The sequence below is a fragment of the Anopheles funestus genome, chromosome X, assembly GCF_943734845.2.
Source record: "Anopheles funestus chromosome X, idAnoFuneDA-416_04, whole genome shotgun sequence".
Taxonomy (NCBI): Eukaryota; Metazoa; Arthropoda; class Insecta; order Diptera; family Culicidae; genus Anopheles; species Anopheles funestus.
Window position 1 is genome coordinate 7,694,277 of NC_064597.1, and position 19,578 is coordinate 7,713,854.

The 19,578-nt window shown below is 41.9% G+C and overlaps 6 protein-coding genes across 11 annotated transcripts; 2 read left to right on the forward strand and 4 right to left on the reverse strand.

Moving 5' to 3' along the window:
• The first annotated feature begins 5,013 nt into the window (after positions 1 to 5,013).
• Positions 5,014 to 7,502, forward strand: LOC125770017 (early endosome antigen 1). 4 transcript variants are annotated; one of them, XM_049439163.1, is made up of 7 exons: positions 5,014 to 5,359; positions 5,446 to 5,658; positions 5,957 to 6,076; positions 6,179 to 6,430; positions 6,495 to 6,637; positions 6,704 to 7,124; positions 7,206 to 7,502. In XM_049439163.1, the coding sequence occupies exons 1-7, from the start codon at positions 5,240 to 5,242 to the stop codon at positions 7,263 to 7,265; spliced, it is 1,329 nt and encodes a 442-aa protein (XP_049295120.1). In that variant the 5' UTR covers positions 5,014 to 5,239; the 3' UTR covers positions 7,266 to 7,502. The 4 variants fall into 4 exon arrangements, with proteins under 4 accessions (XP_049295120.1, XP_049295130.1, XP_049295139.1 ...); XM_049439173.1 differs by lacking the exon at positions 5,957 to 6,076 and having other exon boundaries at positions 5,038 to 5,359; XM_049439182.1 differs by lacking the exon at positions 5,957 to 6,076 and having other exon boundaries at positions 5,044 to 5,359; positions 6,215 to 6,430.
• On the reverse strand, positions 7,448 to 10,201 carry LOC125770009 (cytochrome P450 315a1, mitochondrial). Its single transcript, XM_049439150.1, has 8 exons — positions 9,670 to 10,201; positions 9,332 to 9,538; positions 9,081 to 9,265; positions 8,788 to 8,997; positions 8,592 to 8,725; positions 8,292 to 8,507; positions 7,975 to 8,205; positions 7,448 to 7,908 (listed from the first exon to the last, which is right to left on the reverse strand). Exons 1-8 carry the CDS (start codon positions 9,864 to 9,866, stop codon positions 7,777 to 7,779), a joined length of 1,512 nt encoding a protein of 503 aa, XP_049295107.1. The 5' UTR covers positions 9,867 to 10,201; the 3' UTR covers positions 7,448 to 7,776.
• Positions 10,202 to 10,295: 94 nt separating this feature from the next.
• LOC125770033 (transmembrane protein 120 homolog) lies at positions 10,296 to 12,866 on the reverse strand. The gene is made up of 7 exons (XM_049439204.1): positions 12,503 to 12,866; positions 12,284 to 12,402; positions 11,407 to 11,682; positions 11,259 to 11,334; positions 10,818 to 11,183; positions 10,592 to 10,741; positions 10,296 to 10,500 (listed from the first exon to the last, which is right to left on the reverse strand). Exons 1-7 carry the CDS (start codon positions 12,575 to 12,577, stop codon positions 10,429 to 10,431), a joined length of 1,134 nt encoding a protein of 377 aa, XP_049295161.1. The 5' UTR covers positions 12,578 to 12,866; the 3' UTR covers positions 10,296 to 10,428.
• A 61-nt stretch (positions 12,867 to 12,927) lies between these two features.
• On the forward strand, positions 12,928 to 15,870 carry LOC125769996 (zinc finger protein 605-like). Of its 2 annotated transcripts, none has more exons than XM_049439139.1 (5): positions 12,928 to 13,390; positions 13,479 to 13,795; positions 13,883 to 14,846; positions 14,919 to 15,141; positions 15,648 to 15,870. In XM_049439139.1, the coding sequence occupies exons 2-5, from the start codon at positions 13,646 to 13,648 to the stop codon at positions 15,868 to 15,870; spliced, it is 1,560 nt and encodes a 519-aa protein (XP_049295096.1). In that variant the 5' UTR covers positions 12,928 to 13,390; positions 13,479 to 13,645. The 2 variants fall into 2 exon arrangements, with proteins under 2 accessions (XP_049295096.1, XP_049295086.1); XM_049439129.1 differs by having other exon boundaries at positions 13,484 to 13,795.
• A 476-nt stretch (positions 15,871 to 16,346) lies between these two features.
• LOC125770036 (prostaglandin reductase 1-like) lies at positions 16,347 to 17,619 on the reverse strand. Its single transcript, XM_049439217.1, has 2 exons — positions 17,529 to 17,619; positions 16,347 to 17,468 (listed from the first exon to the last, which is right to left on the reverse strand). The coding sequence occupies exons 1-2, from the start codon at positions 17,530 to 17,532 to the stop codon at positions 16,426 to 16,428; spliced, it is 1,047 nt and encodes a 348-aa protein (XP_049295174.1). The 5' UTR covers positions 17,533 to 17,619; the 3' UTR covers positions 16,347 to 16,425.
• Positions 17,620 to 17,754: 135 nt separating this feature from the next.
• On the reverse strand, positions 17,755 to 19,432 carry LOC125770069 (prostaglandin reductase 1-like). Of its 2 annotated transcripts, none has more exons than XM_049439271.1 (2): positions 18,830 to 19,432; positions 17,755 to 18,762 (listed from the first exon to the last, which is right to left on the reverse strand). In XM_049439271.1, the coding sequence occupies exons 1-2, from the start codon at positions 18,933 to 18,935 to the stop codon at positions 17,879 to 17,881; spliced, it is 990 nt and encodes a 329-aa protein (XP_049295228.1). In that variant the 5' UTR covers positions 18,936 to 19,432; the 3' UTR covers positions 17,755 to 17,878. The 2 variants fall into 2 exon arrangements, with proteins under 2 accessions (XP_049295228.1, XP_049295238.1); XM_049439281.1 differs by having other exon boundaries at positions 18,825 to 18,936.
• Positions 19,433 to 19,578: the final 146 nt, after the last annotated feature.

The following is a 19,578-nucleotide window of genomic DNA, read 5'->3' on the forward strand; positions in this document are numbered from 1 at the left end:
CGCGAACCGATGGTACCAACAATTTGGCGCCAAAAGGATTGATACGGACCAGGTTTTGTTCTACGTGCAGTGCCTCGAACGAAGTACCATCAGTTGTTCTGTTATGGTTCTATTGTTGGTGATGGTTCATGCGCGATGCATCAAAATGTTGTGCGCTGATCTGAGCGATAATGTTTTTTAGGTTGGTGTATTTTGTACGAGTGTTTTTATTTTTGAACATAGAATGGTGATCCTCGCACACGGACCGTTTTTACGTAGCTTTATTTTGAGGATTTTACAATGATATTTGTTGAATTATCTATGGGTTTGTTGTTAAAATAAACATACCTTTTTTCGTAGCCTTTCGTGACATCTAATATGCAAAGCCATACCAGAACATTCGTGCAATCAATCGTACATATTTTTGGCTCTTGCTTGATACCGAATAGGTTCATTACAGATGTCGCGAAGTACGTTCATGTACAGTTTACTGTTAAATGTTTCATTGCGTTTCAATTTCTACACGCGCCTTTTATTTAAAGTGTCTGAGCATCTTTCGCACGGCATCGATTGCTGGTAACAAGGGAACGATAGAGAATGTTCCATGTGTTACGTTCAGCTGTGTTGTGATATGTTTTGTACTTAATATTAGTTTTCCAGGAAGTGTCGCTACGGTCGCATCCTACAGAAACAGTTTGGCTCACGGGCTTAGCTGGTGCAATGCAATGCAATGAGCAATTGAATGAAAGGATCGATAGCAAATGAAATGTTGTGATCAGCAACTCTGGCCGGCAAAGACAAGCATTAGAAGAATGCTTCGCGGAACACCGGCCACGCAATCGATTTGTATTAACGTTCTTCAGAACGCCTTGTCACAAATAGTTTGCGCATTATTTCATCGGTTGATCATTTGACGATGGGTCTGAACAACAAGCCATGCATACATTCTTTAAGATAAAAATATCGTTTGAATCATTTGGATCACCATGCATATGCTTCCATTCATATGATACGACGTATACACATGATACAAATGTTGGGATAATTCTGCAGTGTGAGCATATGACGAACTAGTACTTTGGTGGCTCTTTATTTCACGGTCGTATAATCAAATCGGATTCCAACGCCCAAAACGTCTATTAGCTCACAACAAAATCGTGATAGCGTGAAAACAGTAACATAAAGAGGCTTCGATCATGTTTGCTGTTGTTTTATTTTTGTATGATGTCTTGGTGCATTCGCCTCTCATAATATGGACTAATAATTATGTTAATAATAATGATAAAAATTAGGAAAGCAAACGTACAGCGATTCATCAGCGATTCTGTATACGATCCCGCGAACAACTCGGGTAGCTTCGATTTGTTGTAAACCAATGCATTTGTTGGTGTTGTTGGTGTTTGGAGCAGTCTGACAACCGCACGGATTGTACACTTTTGTATCGACGGTAGAACGAGCGTGAGTACGAGCAAGAGGGCATAACCCAAGAGAAGCGAACGGCATGAGAAAACTCATCAGACACGACTCGAGCTTTCTGACCGACTCTCGCTCAGTGTAAGTGCGAGCAGGCACGGGATACTGTTTAGAGGGAGACATTCCGGCATTTGCTTTTGACAAGTCGAAACTTTTTGCTTGGGGTATAAAATGTGTAAAAACCTTGAACATTATGTAAAAGACGAGTTGTAAGTTGCGTATATCTTCGGCTAGAGTTTATGTAATTGGTTGGTATTCATTTTTTGTTTTCACTTTAGAAAGGTACATAAGTACAAATATGTTGAAGCGATTTGTAAAAGAATATCCATGCTTTCAGGAAAAGTAACCCGCGCCAAGAGCTTGTCCACCCCGGTGTGTGTGTGTGCCACACCAAAGCGTTCGGCTTTAATATTTATGCTTTTATTCAAACAATACAAGGTACAACAGAAAAACAAGACAAGAGGAAAAGAGAAGAAACAAAAAAAAAAGCGATAAAAAACATTCACTCCGTAATGTGAATGATAAACTCGTTTCCTATCAATTCTTGTGAAATTCAACGTATCAAATCATTTCAACGACAGTTTTCCCTTCCCGTCCAAGGCAGCGCCCCGGTTTGCTTCGTTGCCCTTTTTCCCTGTGCTTACCATCCGTTGCCACCCCTTTTTCCTATACCTACACCGCCCCGTTGCCCGCACTCGTCCTCCAGGACACTCTTGAGATTTATGTTATTTTTAATGCTCTGTTTTCCTGTTTTATGTATCTTTGTTTTCAAGAATTTATGTCAGCTCTTCCCCCCAAAAACGTCCCCCCCCAAACACAGCCGTTTCTCCACCCCTGGCACGGTTTAACCAGTTGCCATTTCCATCCTAGTCGCTCCACTTCCACTAAGATGTGCTTTAGCTTTCATTCGCTCTACTTTCGATTTGTTGGTACGGCTCTCCTTTCTCGCTCTGCCGTGTGCTCGCGGCCGCTTTCCCATCTCACTCCGTCCGCACTTTAGATCATTTGATAGCAAAATCAACCCATACACAGAGCGTACGGTGCCCTACAATATAGCACACACATCTATCCTAAATCGAGTGAACAAGGTGTATATAAAGCTTCGAGGCCATCGTACCGTTCTTGGTGTTGGTATTATAATACACATACTATTGTATGTGTAGCTACACGCACGCACACATCGCCATATCTAAATACATCCATCTGTCGCGTCTGTTCGCTGTGTGAGAAGTAAAGACGGAAAGCGTAAGAGCGAGAGCGAGAGAGACAGAGCGTGCAAGAGTGAGAGAGGGAGAGAAAGAGTGCGCGCGCGCGTTTGGTCTCTTGCATGCTTCGCTACTAAGCGACTTCGATTTCAACAGACCTCTCCGCACACTGTTGATCATCGGACAGCAGCCCCGCGCGCTGTAACATAATATTCTCAGCGGCACCTATGTACGACGGGCGTGTAGTTACACACCAATACATAATTTAATATCAACCAAAAAGAAGTAGAAGAGGAAATAAAAGATGTGAAGTAATCATAAATTCCTGAAAAATTGAATTATTTGTTATGTGTGCGAAATAATTCAATCTGCTTTCTAATGAAAAGGGACTTCAGAATTAAAGGGAAAAATGATTTCAACTGCAGCGCTCGGGAAGGGAGGGCTTTTTTTTGGGGTAGGCAAAAACCCTGAAGTGCCCGGGATTGATATTCGCGAAAAAAGGGAACCTAGCTGTGGCGTGATTACATCAATGCATATCAAACAAGGTCGGATTTAAGGTAAACGTAAATATTGCAAATCCACTCGTATTCTCGGTGTTGCGTAGTGTGATTTCCGTTCCAGCAACTACAAGTCCTGTCCGAAGTCCGCCAATCGACAATGAGAAACAGGTATCCCAGCAGCAAATGGTCCTTTCGACCAGCAAACGGTATCTAGATGTCAGTTACTTTAAATTTTCACTTTACATTTGACGTTTGCTGCAAACTTTAATGCGTAGGCACTCAATGTACGTTGCGCACCGTTCATTACGTGCCGCTTCGTGCCACACTGTGTTCGTTAATTAGATTACTTGAGCATTCTTCTCATTGGCGCTAGAACAACAGCCTGTTAACAAAATCCACCATGTACGTTATGACGAACAGTCTGCAAAGTTACCGTATGCTTAAGTCAAGGCAATTACCGTTATGGGTGTCGCGTCGAAATTTTGGGCAAAACTTTGGTAACACCAGCTAACCTAACTTTTTTCCGTGAAGTGACATTCTTTACTGCTTTTGGTTATAGCTTCAATATATTGAAGCGCACGATATGTGGAAAGAGGAGCAAATAACAGCGATGCTGCATGTACTAAAGCGGACGATACTCCAATTGTCACGGTATTATGGCACTTAATAAGCCATGTTGGGAAATCATTTTCAATTAAATTAAACAGTGTGGTTAGAAACTTCTACAAACGTACGGTTAGATTAATGTGGAGTTCTTCCACCCTTAACCAGTTGCACGTTTCATTCCGGCCGCTGTGTACCAGGTTGATGGATTTCGTGGTGGCTTTGATGGTAAAATATATCAATTCCATTTGTTTTACTACCACTTAAGGCATGGTGAATGCAATCCCGGCTGCTTCAGATGCAACGCCGTCTTTCAAGGCGCAACAGCTACAAAATGTGTGTGCGTGTGTGTGTGTCTTTTTTATTCTTTCGGTTATAAAAATGCATGACCTACATTTAAACTAGAGTTTCAAATAGTTTCTGCACGATGTATCGATCGAAGCTCAGTAAAATCTGGCTCCTAACGTTCCCTCCTTAACGTTATAGTGATTAAATTAGCCGAACGGATTCATTTCCGTTTCATCGCTGGTGACAGTTACTTCACAAACGCAGCCATTTTATTTATTTCACACAGATCTCCCGCTACACTAAACAATCTCAACAATCCCATCCTCAATTTCCGCTCTCCAATTTAGTTAGCGGCGCAAAGGATACACATCTGCAATTAGTTGGATTATTTGGTTTTATAGCATTCGGTATGAATCCGGTATTTATTTGTGATGCTTCTAGTGCTCTTAACACGTTGTTGTTGCTTTGTAATTAAACACGATAGCTTAATAGCTTTTTTTGAATAATGTAATAAAAACGTTCCAGTTTTTATAGCAACCGAAGTTCCAGATTAAAATGTTTTTTGGTTTGCTATAAAATTATGAAAATTACAACTAAACTTAAAATTTGAAATCAATTCATATTTGACAGAAGTTTTTTTTGCATAAATTATGTATCGGAAGAAATGGACAAAACTTCGTCAAATGTCGATAATACATGATGGAAGACAAAAGTTATCAAATAATGTGGCGAAATTTCCGTTGCTCTGTGTATTGTTCACATATTCCCGATGGAACGGAATTCCCGTTTGTTTACTACCAAATTCAAACGAAAACAAAATTTCAAGAGAACGTGTTAAGATTCAGCTATATTATAGCAAAAAAATAATATATATTTTTTTACTGTTTTACTAGAAGCTTTACGTACTGTATTGTTAACATAAAACCATTGAAGTTAGTTGAATCATTCATAACTTTAGCAATAGGATCTATTATAATATTGTAGCAACAATAAGACAATACTGATATGTCCTGAAACGCATTTGAAGCACGTGCAGCGGGCGAAAGAAACATATGAAGTTATTCTTTTATAGCAACGTGACACCTGCGCAGTGATAACCTCAGTACTGTCTAGATCAGATCGATAAATTCAGTTCAGTTATCCCGCGTACGGACAACACTCGTATGGTACACGTAAACCAAAACAGAAATCATGGCAGAAGCCACTTCCGGCGACACAAACATGGAGTCGGCAACCAAGTGCGACTGTTCGCAGCAGCAGCTTGCCGAATGCCGTACCCAGCTGGCCACACTCGAACAGTGCAACGAAACGGTAGGTCAGACACTTCATTCAGCTGTTCCTAGCACCACCTGCCATTTTGAGGGGGAGTTCTTACTTTATGTGGCGGTATCTTACAGCTGCAGAAAAAGCTCGACGGCTATGTGAAGGACAATGAGAATCTGGTCATAAAGTATGCGTTCGTTGAAAAGAAGGTCCTGGATCTCAAGGCACTAGTTGAGGAGAAAGAGTCCAAAATTAGACGACACGACCAAGATGTTGGGGGCCTCCAGAAACAGATTGCTGGGTTGAAAGCGGACAAGGCTAAACTTCAGAAGAACATCGAATCGAAGGTAATGTTGTTAACTTCGGCAGATGACAGTTGCCAGTACAAACTTTTGACTAGCTGAGCTTGATTACTTTCAAAGTGCTTTTTGCGCAAATAATGGTGTGTTGTTACGGTTTCTTTAGATGGAACCTCTTCAATAGTATCTCTGTGTCTGCTATCGACACTACTGCGTATGATAGCACTGTGCATATCGCTTCCAGGAGTTGCGTTTCGATTTAAGTTCAAGGAATTATATTTTGTGTTTGACTTTTTATTTCTTTTACGTATGTCTCAAATGTGCGTCCCATTTGGCAAACAAAAAGCTACGAGATATTGAGCGTCTCGGCAAAGAACTCGAAGGTTCTCGCCATTACGCGTCCCAGATCGAGATGCGCTACAAGTACAGCAGCTGTCGCTTACGCCGAGAGGCAGAGGATCGAATGGTATATTTGCTATAAAAAAACGGTCTTGCGAGCTGTGACATATTCTCAGTATGCTTTTCAAAACTACAGTCACACTGTTGTACCCCTTTGTTTTATTCCAAGAAACTTGAGGCGGAAGTGTTAAATTTGCGTCAACAGTTATTGCAGCATGTCATCGCGGAAGAAACGCATCAGGCAAGCGAACAGGTGGCGGAGATGGAGCGTAAGGTGATGGAGCTGCAGGCAAGGGAAATAATGCTGAAGCATGCGAGCGATGAACAGGCGGCCAGGATTATAGCACTACAGCGAACCAACGCAGAATTGCAGGATGCTACCGAACGGCAAGAGAAAAAATATAACCTCTCCTTGGAGGCGGTCAGTATGTGGTTTGAGATTGCCTAAAACGCCAACTAATGCGTCTTTTATTCCTATTCCGTAGCTAAAGCAAACTGACACGGAGCGAGAACACTTGAGACAGCAAATGGAACAGCTACGGAAAGATTTAACCCATCAGGAATCTGTGATAGAAGAATTACAATCGAAAGTTAATGCTGCTAACGCAGCGGCGCAGGAATCTACACGGTGTGATATAGTTTTACTAAACGTGTGAACCAAAGTACTAACCGTTTCTTAATCTTTCTTATTCAGCATAGAGCGCATCGTTAACGATCAGCGTACGGAACTGGAGCAGCTAACCGGCACGCTCGACGAACATCGGAAAGATTTGGAGGAATTGAAAGTGCGCGAACTGGAGCTGCTAGCGCTGAACAAAGATCTCAGTGAGGTAAATTGTTTGCTCCAGCAGGAAATTGCAACGCAGGAATCGAAAACGATCGCCATTACGCTGGAGTACGGGAAATTCGTTACCATGTGCCAGGAGTACGATGCACAGATTATCAGTCTTGCGAACTCACTTGCACTGGAACGTCAACACCGGACGGAGGAGCGGTTGCTAATGGCCAAGCATATAGCCGATCGGACACGCAAACTGGAGCATGCCGAAAGATGTCTGCAGCAAACGCTAAACGAACTCGAAGCGAACCGTAAAAAATACTTCGCCCTCGTAAAGGTATAGATTTAAAATTTGTTCTACCTTTTCTGGTAGATTGTTTATAAACCCTGACCTTAATATGTACTTTCGTTTTCGAAGGACTTTAAACGAGAGATGAAAAATGCTCACCATGGCATGGAGTCGGGTAGCGGACAGTAGCAAATAATGGTTATCAGCCATTTGCTACCGATGGGAGAACACTTTGTGAGATCTTATTTACATTGCGATAAAGTTGAACGCACCACAGAGCGCTTCCAAGGGTGTTGCGGGGTGTGTGTGAATTATCATGTGTTTAAGAAAAAGGTTAATACAGCAACGCAACAACAAAACACATTACAAAATGGATGAAATAAGTTGAAGAATATATTATCACCACATCTGTGGTGCGGAACACAACTTCTTGTTATAGTTTGGAAGACTTTAAAAACGTATCTTACACAAGTATTAATAATAAAAAAAACAACTATGCGAACAGCAGCGTACATCAAACGGGTATTGATGAGGTATATCTGTTGAGGTAGTGTGGTAAAAGCAAACCATCTATCTTTAGTTACATCTTCCGCTGGTAACGGTTTCGTCCCACACCTAATTATTGCTTGTTGCCCGTAAAATACAAAGCTAGTTGAAAGCAGATCTTCGTTTTAAAATCGCGCAATATATATACCTTGGGCTAGGTAGTAGTTTGAATAGCTTTAAAATACACTTTCACCGCCATATTTGGTACTGTAATCATCTTGAGAATCGGTTTAATTGATTCCTGTTGTTCCTTACCTGCGAGACCAACTTCAAAATTCGTTAATATCTAAAAGTGGAAAAGTGGGTTGCAATAAGAAGGGTGTAAAGAAGTCGTTTGGCATAAGTAACTTACCATTGAGATTAGATAATGCATTTGCAACTGTGCAATCTTTTGTCCGATACATGATCGAGCACCGATTGCAAACGGTAACGAAGCGGATGCTGTATTGCCTGATCTGTTAGTTGTTGTGGCAGTGTCTTTGCTATTGTTGTTTCGTTGCCAACGGTACGGATTGAACTGTTCCGGTTGGATAAAGAATCGTTCATCCCTTCCAGCACTATACAGCGAGAGTAGCACCAGCGTCTGAGATAAAAAATTAAATAATTAATGAATATATCCAAAATATATCTTATAAGCTTCACTCCTTTTCACGCTCATCTACAACTCACATCCTTCGGTAAAGTATACTCTCCAAAAATACTTTCATTCTCGATAAACCGTCCAATAAACGGAGCAACCGGATAGAGACGCAATGTTTCCCGCACGACACCCTTTACCGCCGCACTTTCCAGTGTGTTCGACTCGACCACATTTTCACGCACCGATTCCTGAAGTGTTGGATTATTTGCTAGCAAATAAAGTGCCCACACGGTAGCAAATGAGGTCTACACAAAATTCCCCAAGGAATTAAAAAAAAGGAATTTTAAATTGCGGACTTAAAGTTAAATAAAAAAAGTGCATTTTTGTACCGTATCGCCTGCAGCGATTATGAAATCAATAATGATGCGCATCATTAATGTTTTGTCAAGCTTCTGTACCATCAGGTCTAGCAATCCATCGTCTGACTGAGAGTTGGCTATCCCAAATTCTATGATAGCAGCAGCTGAAACGATGAAAAGCACGAGTTAAGCGTTAAAATGTAGGTTTTGCTCCACATTTTCTTACCTAAACGTATCGTTTCGGGTACCACCTGTTCAAACTGTTGCCATGACTGTACGTTTAAACGGTCAGCAATTGCCGGTGGAATGTTCATCAGTTCGGAGCTACACCGGAAGATGTCGTACACGACGGATGAGAACCGTTCCACCAGCTGTCGAAATTCTGCCGACTCTTGACATTTGGCAAAGGATGCTCCAAACATTATACTTAGAACGACTGGTAATCCGGGGACGCGCAATAGAACGGAATGAAGTTTTTCATCATTAATTCGAAATGAATTTCCTACACTTTTAACGTACCTTCCACAGACCATTTGTACAGGAATGCTTCAATGCCTTCAAAGGCGGCTGTACCATTACTGTTCTGCTTGATATGTGCAATCGTACCAGCACATATACCACGGATCGGTTCCTCCATCCAATGGAAATCTTTCAGCATCGGTTTGTTAAAAATCTGTCTCGCGTGCAACCATTCCTTACCATCCCTAATGCGAAGAAACGAAAGGTAAGTAATCGCTATCGGCAAACGCTAAAACGCACACCTAACTAACATGAAAAACAACCCACGTTGGTAGTCGTGCTTCTTATTAAAATAGGACCATGATTCCGGCAACGGATGGCGCGGGAATGGTCCCTCGAGCTGGAATGTTTTACGCATTAGGTGCGGATCGCGCACAAATACTGCATTCTGTGTGCCAATCTGTAATCGCACAAGGTCTCCGTACTGCTCGTGATACTTGGAAATGCGCAGATGCAACCTGAAAAATGGTAAACGATAAAGCAATTAAGCCGATAACGATTTTGTCGAGGGAACTATGTTTTGAAAATTATCAAAAACTGCTGTACTTCACGAATGCTTAGTATTGGATGATATGGTAAATTAACTTACTCAGCTGGTTTTCCAAGATGCATGATATCGTTTAGCATACCGAGCAACGGAAGCCTTCGGGGGCCCGGTATTTTTATGAACGGCAACGCATTTCCACTAGCAAACCCGATACGGGCGATTTTGCCCATTAATTGTTGATTGGACACCTCCAACAGCCATAACTGTCGGATGTTGCGGCAACGAAGACGTTGTAACATAGAGACAGGCAAACGAAACAGTACACAAAACAACAAAACACTCTCACGTACACACGCACCGGGGGTTTAATTAACACATAATGACCAAAGTTTAGGGCCCAAATCAGTGGCGGAACTCGGGTTTTTGTTTTGCTCCCGAACCGGGTTGATTTTTGACGTACTGTCAAACGTCAGTCGCGCGTATTAAGACGTGTGCGCATGGCCACACTGGATCATGGATTTGAATCATTTTTCGTTACAGTAACCGATTAAAAAAAACGGAACATGTTCAATTTATACTCATAATTTACCTAACATAACATTAGAGAAGCATATTAACTACGTTTCATTATCATTCAATGTACTGCCAAAATACGGTTACAATATTAAACATTAAATTAATGCATTACAAAGCAATGGTCTTATTAAAGAAAAGAGACAATTTATGGCTTATTACCGGTTTTACATGCGCTGTCGCGATTTATTCATATTCTCTTTGATAAATAAACATAAAGGAAATGTCCAACATAGTTGTTCTCTTTCATTGGTGACATATAGGTTCAACAAACAAAACATGCGGGCTTTACTTCGATTTTTGTGAATCTACATTTAGGTCTTCTTTCGCTGGTTCTTCCGCATCGTTGGTCGATGGTTGCTGCAAGAATGCAATGCACAATATTGCGAGTTAGCGTAATGTACCCCATTTACGGGTGAAGGGGCTTCCTTCACGTACAAGCACAACTTACCCGTACGGTTTTTTGTCTTTTCGATGCGATCAGACTCATCAATCGGTAGCGATTCTCGGTGTGTTCGGTTTGCTTTTGCAGTATAACCAGCAGCGTAGTTAGACTGTTACCGACGAACAGGATGAGGAACAAAATGCTCAAAACAGGTATCTGTAAGCAAGAGAGTAAATGAATCGGAGAAATGTAAAAGTGTAAACTTTTTGGGACAGATCGCTATAAAACGCACCTGCCAGGTCGCGTCCGGATGCTCTGTTAGCTGGTACAGCGTGAACGCATTGTAGAACTGAAACAGATAGCCTACAAACAGGAATGGAAAGAGAAATTTCAGCCCGCGCCACATCCACGAATGGAAGCCCTCAATGGTGATGTCCATGTTGTGCCGTTCGCCGAGCGCTTTCAGACGATACAGCACGCCCTTCTGGTAGCGGAATTGCATATATTGGACCAGGCTGATGTACACGTTAAAGTACATAAACTGGTTCCGGAAGAGTTGCCACGGTTCGCCTTGGGGCCACACAAGCAGCACACCGGCACAGACAGTAGAAATGAAATGATGCAAACGCCACCAGCCTTTAATACGTGAACCGTTGACCTGAAGTAAATTAGAGAAAGCACAAAATGGTTAATACACTAAGTAAGCTTGCTTAGAATAATGTATACACCTTACCTTCAAGATCGATTCTCGTATGGTGAGAGTACAGTAGTACCAGACCAACAGAAATAGGAACACAAGTTCCAATGCACTGTCAAATACAAAAACAAAGAATCGGATTACGTTTTATAAACACCTATACTACATACTGATCTATACTTACCGATAATTGTACAGGATATTTAAAAACGATAGTAACAATCCGATAACGTTCAGGATGAGCTTGAACTTCTCGTACTCATCCTTGTACCGAATTTTATCGTTCCGGTTCAGTATCGATACATTCACGTCACCTAGTATAATCTTTAAGTATCGGCTATTCTGTTGCGGCAAACCTTGTTCAATCTCGTGTATCTGTGCTTTTCGCTTCATCATACTTTTATCAAGCTGCGTCAACTTTTCCTTATTCGTATGCGTTAGTCTCTCCTTGGTCAAGTACCTGGTGAATATTCAGAGAAAAAAAAAGGATACGAATGAAAATTTGCTTTTTGGGGGCGCCAAAATTTAACTTCAAGCGCATTTGCGAGCATCATACAAACCGCATAATTATTTTCTAATTAGTTAATAACTACGCACAATGCAAACCGGTTCCGTCTAAGGACCGTCCTTGTGTATGGAGTATGTAAAAAAAAAAATAATTACGTGCATCGCGTTGCAGTAATTAGCGTTTGAAATGTGCGCTGAACAGGCTTAAAAGGTTAACCCAATCTTCGGCCAAGGGTGCTTTTGTGTATAGCCCATTATTGATACCAAAAATCTTTACGATATCATACAGTGCATCGCTTCCCCCCCCCCTCGGGCACCGGCTCGAAATCTAAGCCTGAATTCGGTGATGATAAGCAAAATTCCATTTAATCGATACCATAGTCGGTTAGAGTCCAAAGTTTATCTTATCGCCCACCTGTTGTTTTGTGCATACACTTATTAGACGTCGGGCTAAGATGTGTCCGATATACCAATGCACGCGAAAATTAGAAAATCTCGCTTCCAAAACAGAAAAATACAAAAAAAAACCCCGGTAGAAACACAAAGACGCTTACGTTTTAAGATGTTTTGATATTTGCCGCATCCGGTAACGCTGGTGCTGAATTTGTTTTGTGCATTTTTCCTGCATTTCTTCCAGCCGTTCGTGCAGCTCCTGGTATGATTGATTGGCTGCCTGTAAGGAAAAAAAAAGTTACATGCATTAAATAACAACCAACACACTGTCATATGGTACATTGGCCAATCGTGCCGGAAAGCTTTCGATTCCGGCTTACCTCCAGGCTCCGAAATTCATCCGACAGTTCGGACCAATCTTTCTCCAGCTCCTCAACATCCACCAACCCCGACATTTTCACTCGCTTTTTCGCTGAACACCTGGGGTCGCCTCTGATGTGTATGATGGCACGCGGTGATTGCAAAAACGGAACGGGAGAAAAAAAACACACACGCTTGTTATCCGCCTTACCGCACAAAACGGCCGAGCTTTGGGCGAGTGGACACAGGCCGACTAAAGCCCCTCACAGAACGATTATGGCTACGCACACTCTACGAACAGAAATGACCGTGTGAGATGGTTTGCATTTTTACAAACAGTGACCGTGCTACTGGCAGTTTTGTTGGCTACTTCGATGTTGATGTTTCGATGCACGTATAATGTCAAGCGGAAAATGAAGGATTGAGTTTTCGGCATTCATTCCCTATTTCCGATCGTTCTAGAAGGTTGTGGAACAATTTTTGATTGGTTTAAGATTTTTGAAAGTTATTGCAAAGTATGTAAATATAATATAAATGTAATTTTCCAGCAAATGTTACTTTTTTTAACCGCGCGATTCGTTCAACATTAAGCTAAGAATGCAACCTTGCAGTATAAACAACACCAATCTCTCCCAACTGTGAACAACCGAAACAGAGAGGTAATGTCATGGGCGTATAATTGACAGTTAGCTACCCAAATAGATGCATTGTTTGGTATAGGCAGATGCGAATAATTTAATTTAAATCGTGTATATCGATAAACTAACGTAATATAATGGACGTAATGTATGGTTTATTTATATTTCTACCATTTAATATTATAAAGCTTACGATACAGTTAGGAAACAATCTAAAGACGACGTGTAATCAACATAATTCACACAAAGGATCCGAAGAACTCCGATGATGTATGTACTTTTGTATGCAAAAGTTTTGTAAATAGAATATATCCTCTACCAAGTTATAATGTTTTAATCATATCGCTTTTTGTTTAAGGATAGCCGGTACGGCAGTTGTCGCTCTGCACAAAGGACATGCGCAAAGCATATATTCGGCGAAAAGGATGAGAAGGAGCTTAAAAAACAGTAGTATGATGGTACTGTCTCATGTTGTGGTGCTGTTGCAATTGATTGGACATTGCTATTCCCACTGGTGCCGGTAACATGGATCATCCGAACAGCAGGAATGCTATCAACGATCCCAATCAATGCAGACTTTGCATGCGTGTATGTGACGATAGTTTCCTGGAGTACATCTTTACCGAGAAGGAGTATAGCCTTGCACACCAGATATTTGAATGTACCTCGATACGTGTGAGTATGATTCTTGCTGGTGCAGCTAAGAAAACATTTACTACACGTACAGAGACACTTAATACCTTTCGCCTCTATCGTTTACAGGTAACCAAGCAAGATAATCTTACCAAAATATGTAAAAACTGTGCATCGCTTCTATTCTTGACGACGGAGTTTCGCAACGCATGCTTCAAAACTAATCGCTTGCTGATGGAAGACTTCGTTATTCTGGAGCTCGGGGACTGGGCCGCCGACAGCAATCAACTTCTTCTTCGGGAGTGTGAAAATTTCATAGTAAGACACAAGCAGCAAGTTGATTATTTGTATGCCAGCATCGTAACCAACAGTGAGCAGTATCTTGAAGGATCCTTAGCAATTGACACGGACCTGTTCGGTGATGACGGACAGCAGCAGCGGATGGAGAAGAAAAATGGAATTGAAAGAGCAACACTTCTGGATGCAAAACCTGTCCCAGCTCGATTGGAACAGTGTGAACCAGATCCGGAGATATTGATGGAGATTACAAAATTTCTTGAGGAGCAGACACCCTCCCATCAACATAATTTACCCGATCACACACATCACGTCCAGGATCATTCAAAACAAGCGATAGAACCGCATCGATGTAGTCTTTGTTGCGTCGTAAGTGATACTGTTTTTGGGCTAACGAATCAGCAACAAAAAATAGTTCGAGTGTTGAATTTCGAACATTCAAAGCTGAACAAGCTTCGCTCGTGTAACGAATGTTGTCTGCTGCTGGATGTGATAGATAGCTTTCAGAAAATAATTTATAACGCACAAGAACTGTCCCTCCATGAGCGAAGTTCTTGCGAAACATCGCAATTTGAAGGTATGGTTGAGCTAGAAAAATGCTTGATGGAAAAACTAAAGCATAAGCAAGAGCTGTTCGTGAAGTTGCAAAACAAACAAACTGCCGGCTTAACATCCAATCAAACCGAACCTGTAGTTCCGATCAAAAAATCTTCTAAACGCACAAAGGTTACCTGCCATATCTGCGGTAAGCAGTACGACAACTGGAAGCTAAAAACGCATCTTAACGAACATGAAAGTAAGTGATGCATTACTGAATTCTTCTTGATTAGACAGAGAGTAATCTATTATGTTTTATCCATTTGTACAGATATTCGTCCGTATGCTTGTGATCAGGAAGGTTGCAGCAGCACCTTTACCGGGTTGGTACTGTTAAATCGACATAAAAAGTTGTGGCACACCGATTACTACTATGCCGTGTGTAGTGTGTGCGGTAAGAAGTGTAAAACACAAGGTATATACAAAACTCACTTATCGTACCACGAAGAACCGAAGCTGCCGTGTACAGTTTGCGGGAAGCTGATGCGTAACAAGTGAGTATATACAGTGCAACGCCGATTATCCGTGCTCGTCGGGACTCAACCTGAACGGATAAGCGAATATCACGGATAATAGGGGACAACTATTTTTATTGATAAATATTAGTGTTTAGTAGTTTTTTCCTTATTGAATCTTTTGAAAAGAGTCATTCAAAGCATAAGCCAACTCCCAAAACATTAATCAATTTTCATAAATTCAACTGAAAGGTGAAAGATTCAAGAATCCTTTATTAGTTGGGGGTGGATTAATAATTCAATGAGGATTCATGAATCTTCAGAATAGAGATTCAGAGTCATTCATTTCAAAGTTTCGGTCAGATTCATGAATTTGAATCCGATTCACCCAACACTAGTAATTTCCTAGCTCCACGGATAATGAGACAGCCGGATAAAAGGTAATCCGGATAATCGGTGCTCTCCACTGTAGTAAACCCATTGGAACATCGAAATCACGATAAGATGTACTTAAAATTCGTTTTTTCTTTTCTTCTTCATTCCAGACGTGCTATATGGAAGCACATGAAAACGCATAGCAATGACCGGAAGCATGTGTGTGGCGTGTGCAATAAGAAGTTCACAATTGCCTATACGCTACGGGTGCATATGCGCATACATACGAACGACAAACCGTATCCTTGCGCCAAGTGTGATAAGCGGTTCCAATACAAATGTTTGCTAAAGAACCACTGCCAGCGATACCATAGCGAAGGCGATTCGAAATAAGCATAATGTACTGTAAACTTTACTGCTTTTACAATATTATCAGTATGAAGAATGCTCATAAAAAGTGACTGGACCATATTTGAAACCCTGTAACAACTTTTATTACAGAATGAAAACAAACATTTGTACGGATATTCGTTTTGGTCGCTTTTGGTATAACCCTCGGAAAACAAAAAACTTTTCCTGCCACGGCCATTTTGTGATGAAGATAGCCCGCCTAGCCTATCTTGCATTCTTTTTTTATTATTTCACACTTCGGGGGAAAGGTTTATCTAGTTTTTCTAGGAAAGGTTTACTTCGCTCCAGAAAGGTTTATCTAGTTTTTCTAGGAAAGGTTTACTTCGCTCCAGAAAGGTTTATCTAGTTACAAACAACGCAACGAGATAATCTTTGAAAGATGTTTAAAAGCAAGCTACACTGAATCAGGGATCCTTATCAGGGATAACCTTACACCCTCGAAAAAAAATGTCATCTTTCTTAAAATCTTAAACCTCAATCACTGTTTTACAAATGCATTCCGTAAACGCATAAAACATGTATTACGACAGGATAATATTACACCTTAATTACCGCCTTGCCCGTATTGCCACCACGCAACATATCGATAAATGCATCTGGCATCTTGTCAAAACCCTCGGTAATGGTTTCCTGGTACGCAAGACGACCCTCCCGTATCCAGCGCATATTCGCCTCGATGCCCTCCATCCAACGGTCGTTCCACCGCCACACCAGAAACCCTTCCATGCGTAACTGCTTGAAGACGAACTGTCGCTGCGGGTCGGTAACTTTAGTGACCGCACTGTTATAGTTGGAAATAGCACCACACACCGCAATCCTTCCATACACGTTCATCTGCTTCAGCACCGTTTCCGTGATGTCTCCGCCAACATTATCGAAGTAGCAGTCAATCCCTTTCGGTGCGGCACTCTTCAGCTCGGCGTATACATTCTTCCGCTTGTAATTAATTACACCATCAAATCCAAGATCCTTCTGTAACCATTCGCATTTAGCGTCCGAGCCGGCAATCCCGATCACACGACAGCCGAGAATCTTTCCGATCTGTCCTACCACACTTCCGACCGCTCCGGCTGCACCGCTCACCACAATCGTTTCGTTTGGTTTCGGTTGGCATAGTTCCTGCAGTCCAAAGTACGCCGTATTTCCGGGCATACCGAGTATGCCCAGCCCAAGACTTGTGGGAAGTTGTCCAAAATCGGGCAATACATAAGGTTTATCCTTTTCCAACTTTGCCGGATCACACACCGTATGCGTTCGCCAACCGAACTGCCCAAAAACGGTTGCCCCTACGGGGAATTGTTCATTTGCACTCTTCGTTACCCGCGCTATCTGGCCACCGATCATGAGCGAACCTTCCGGGTAAGCGAGCATGTACGGCCGCATATATGGATCAACCGAAAGATATTCAGCTTGGGCGAGAAATTCCCCTTTCTGCAACGTCGCCGGAATTGGTTCGGTTTCCAGCCGAAAGTTAGCGTGCGATGGTTCACCTTTGAACGTTTTTGCATAAATCCATTTTCTAGCGAATGCTGTATCACCGCCAGAATACCAACGGCGGGCAATGTGCCTCCAAATCAGTGCTACAAAAGATAAAGTTGAAATATTGAATCATATTCTGGTTGTGATTATACATTACTTACCCATTATTAATGTGGTTCGAGATTATGCCGGTAAACAAAAACTAACACACAATACCGCGTTGGAGTGACAATTCGTATCTGTCAGGTCGTACAACGCAACAAGCGACGAACACGAAAATGATAACGAGCATCAAATGCGTATATGCATACAACGACCTCTAAAGTCTTCTCGTACCATTGTCTTATCGTGGTTGATAAGCTTGAGACATTTTGATTTGTTTGAAAAAACGTTGCATAATGCTTTATTGAGGTATATTTAAGTCACCATTTTGATTTAATATGAATAATTTTACGGTTTTTTTTATAAATGCGTATTGAAATGCATGTTAAAGGCACCACATATTGTCAGCTCAAACTTTCACAACTGCTTTACCGATATTTTTACCCTTCATCATGTCAATGAAGGCGCTGGGCATGTTTTCAAAGCCCTCAGTGTATGTTTCTCGCACCTTAATCTTTCCCTCCCGGATCCATTGCATATTTTGCTTGATACCCTCAAACCAACGATCCGTCCATCGATGTACACTGAAGCCTTCCTGCATCAACTGTTTCCACACAAAATCTCGCTGTGGATCGATCACCTGGGCCGGTTTGCCATTGTACATTGATATGGTCCCGCATACGGATATCCGTCCGAAGGCTTTCATCTGTCCCTTCACCACTTCCGACGTGTAGCCACCAACATTATCGAAGTAACATTCAACACCATCCGGTGCTAGCTGCTTTAGCGCTTCCTCAATGTTGTCTTCCTTGTAGTTAATCGTACCATCGAACCCGATCTCCCGCAACCAGTTGCACTTTTCACGCGTTCCAGCAATTCCAATCACCCGACAGCCTTTAATCTTCGCTATCTGTCCAACGATACTACCGACCGCACCGGCCGCACCGCTCACCACAACTGTCTCTCCCGGCTGTGGTTTACAAATCTCCAGAAAGCCAAAGTACGCGGTATTACCAACGGTTCCTAGTGCACCCATACCGAGCGAAATGGGAAGATCGCCGAAATCCGCCAACACGTACGGTTTTCGCGTTTCAAACAATGCCGGATTGCAGATGGAAATCGTACGCCAGCCAACCTGCGCGAATGCATACGATCCAACTGGAAAGTCTCCATTCTTGCTTTCGATCACCTCACCAACTTGGCCCCCGATCATGGTGCTTCCAACAGGGCAGTTGAGCGTGTAGATTCGCATATACGGATCGACGCTAAGGTACATGGCGCGTATCATGAATTCTAAAATATATGAAAAGAAGATTTATAACGATGAACACGAGATGATCGGCAAAATACAATACCTTACCTCCATCCTGCAGCTGCGGTACGGGTTCCTCCACCAACTGGAAGTTCTCTAGCGTTGGTTCATTGGTGAACGGTTTCGCATAAATCCATTTCTTCGCTGTGTACATGATTATGTAGCCACCTGATCCTACTAACAATCAATTCTACACTATTTACAGCTTTCCTGCGTCGCTTCGTTTCGTTTGCTATCATCCAAACCGATAGCGTTGAAGTGGTTTGCCCTAATTTCGGAAGAGAAGCACAACTTCAAGTTGTGAAGAATTTGTCCATTTGACAGCTCCCGATAACCGGCATCTCTGGATTGTCGTCGGTCGTCTCTTCGGACGCCAGACATTCTCTTTCATTCGCACAAACTTTGCCAAAAAGCCGGCTCCCATTGGTTGAGGCGATTGCGCAATAATTTTACGTTTGCGTTTTTAAAAAAAAATACGTTTTGTTATTGTTTACACCGCTGTAGTAAGGGAATTTGACTGAAACGTAATGCACGGTGACAGTTTGTAACGCTACGTGGGATTTCTGTTTACACCGTAGCTGTAACGTAACGTGTAACGGGCGCTTTTTTTTAAAAAAAGCGCTTTACGGTTTGTGTCTTGGCTAGAGCAATAGATGGAGCTTAGACAATGAGAGAAACAATACTATTGCTTTGGTCCTGATGTGTTTGTCGATGGTGTTTTACATTTAATTACGTTTTAAAATTATAAATTGTGGACGAGCATTACGGAATAAAATTTTATAGACTTTTTTTTTTAC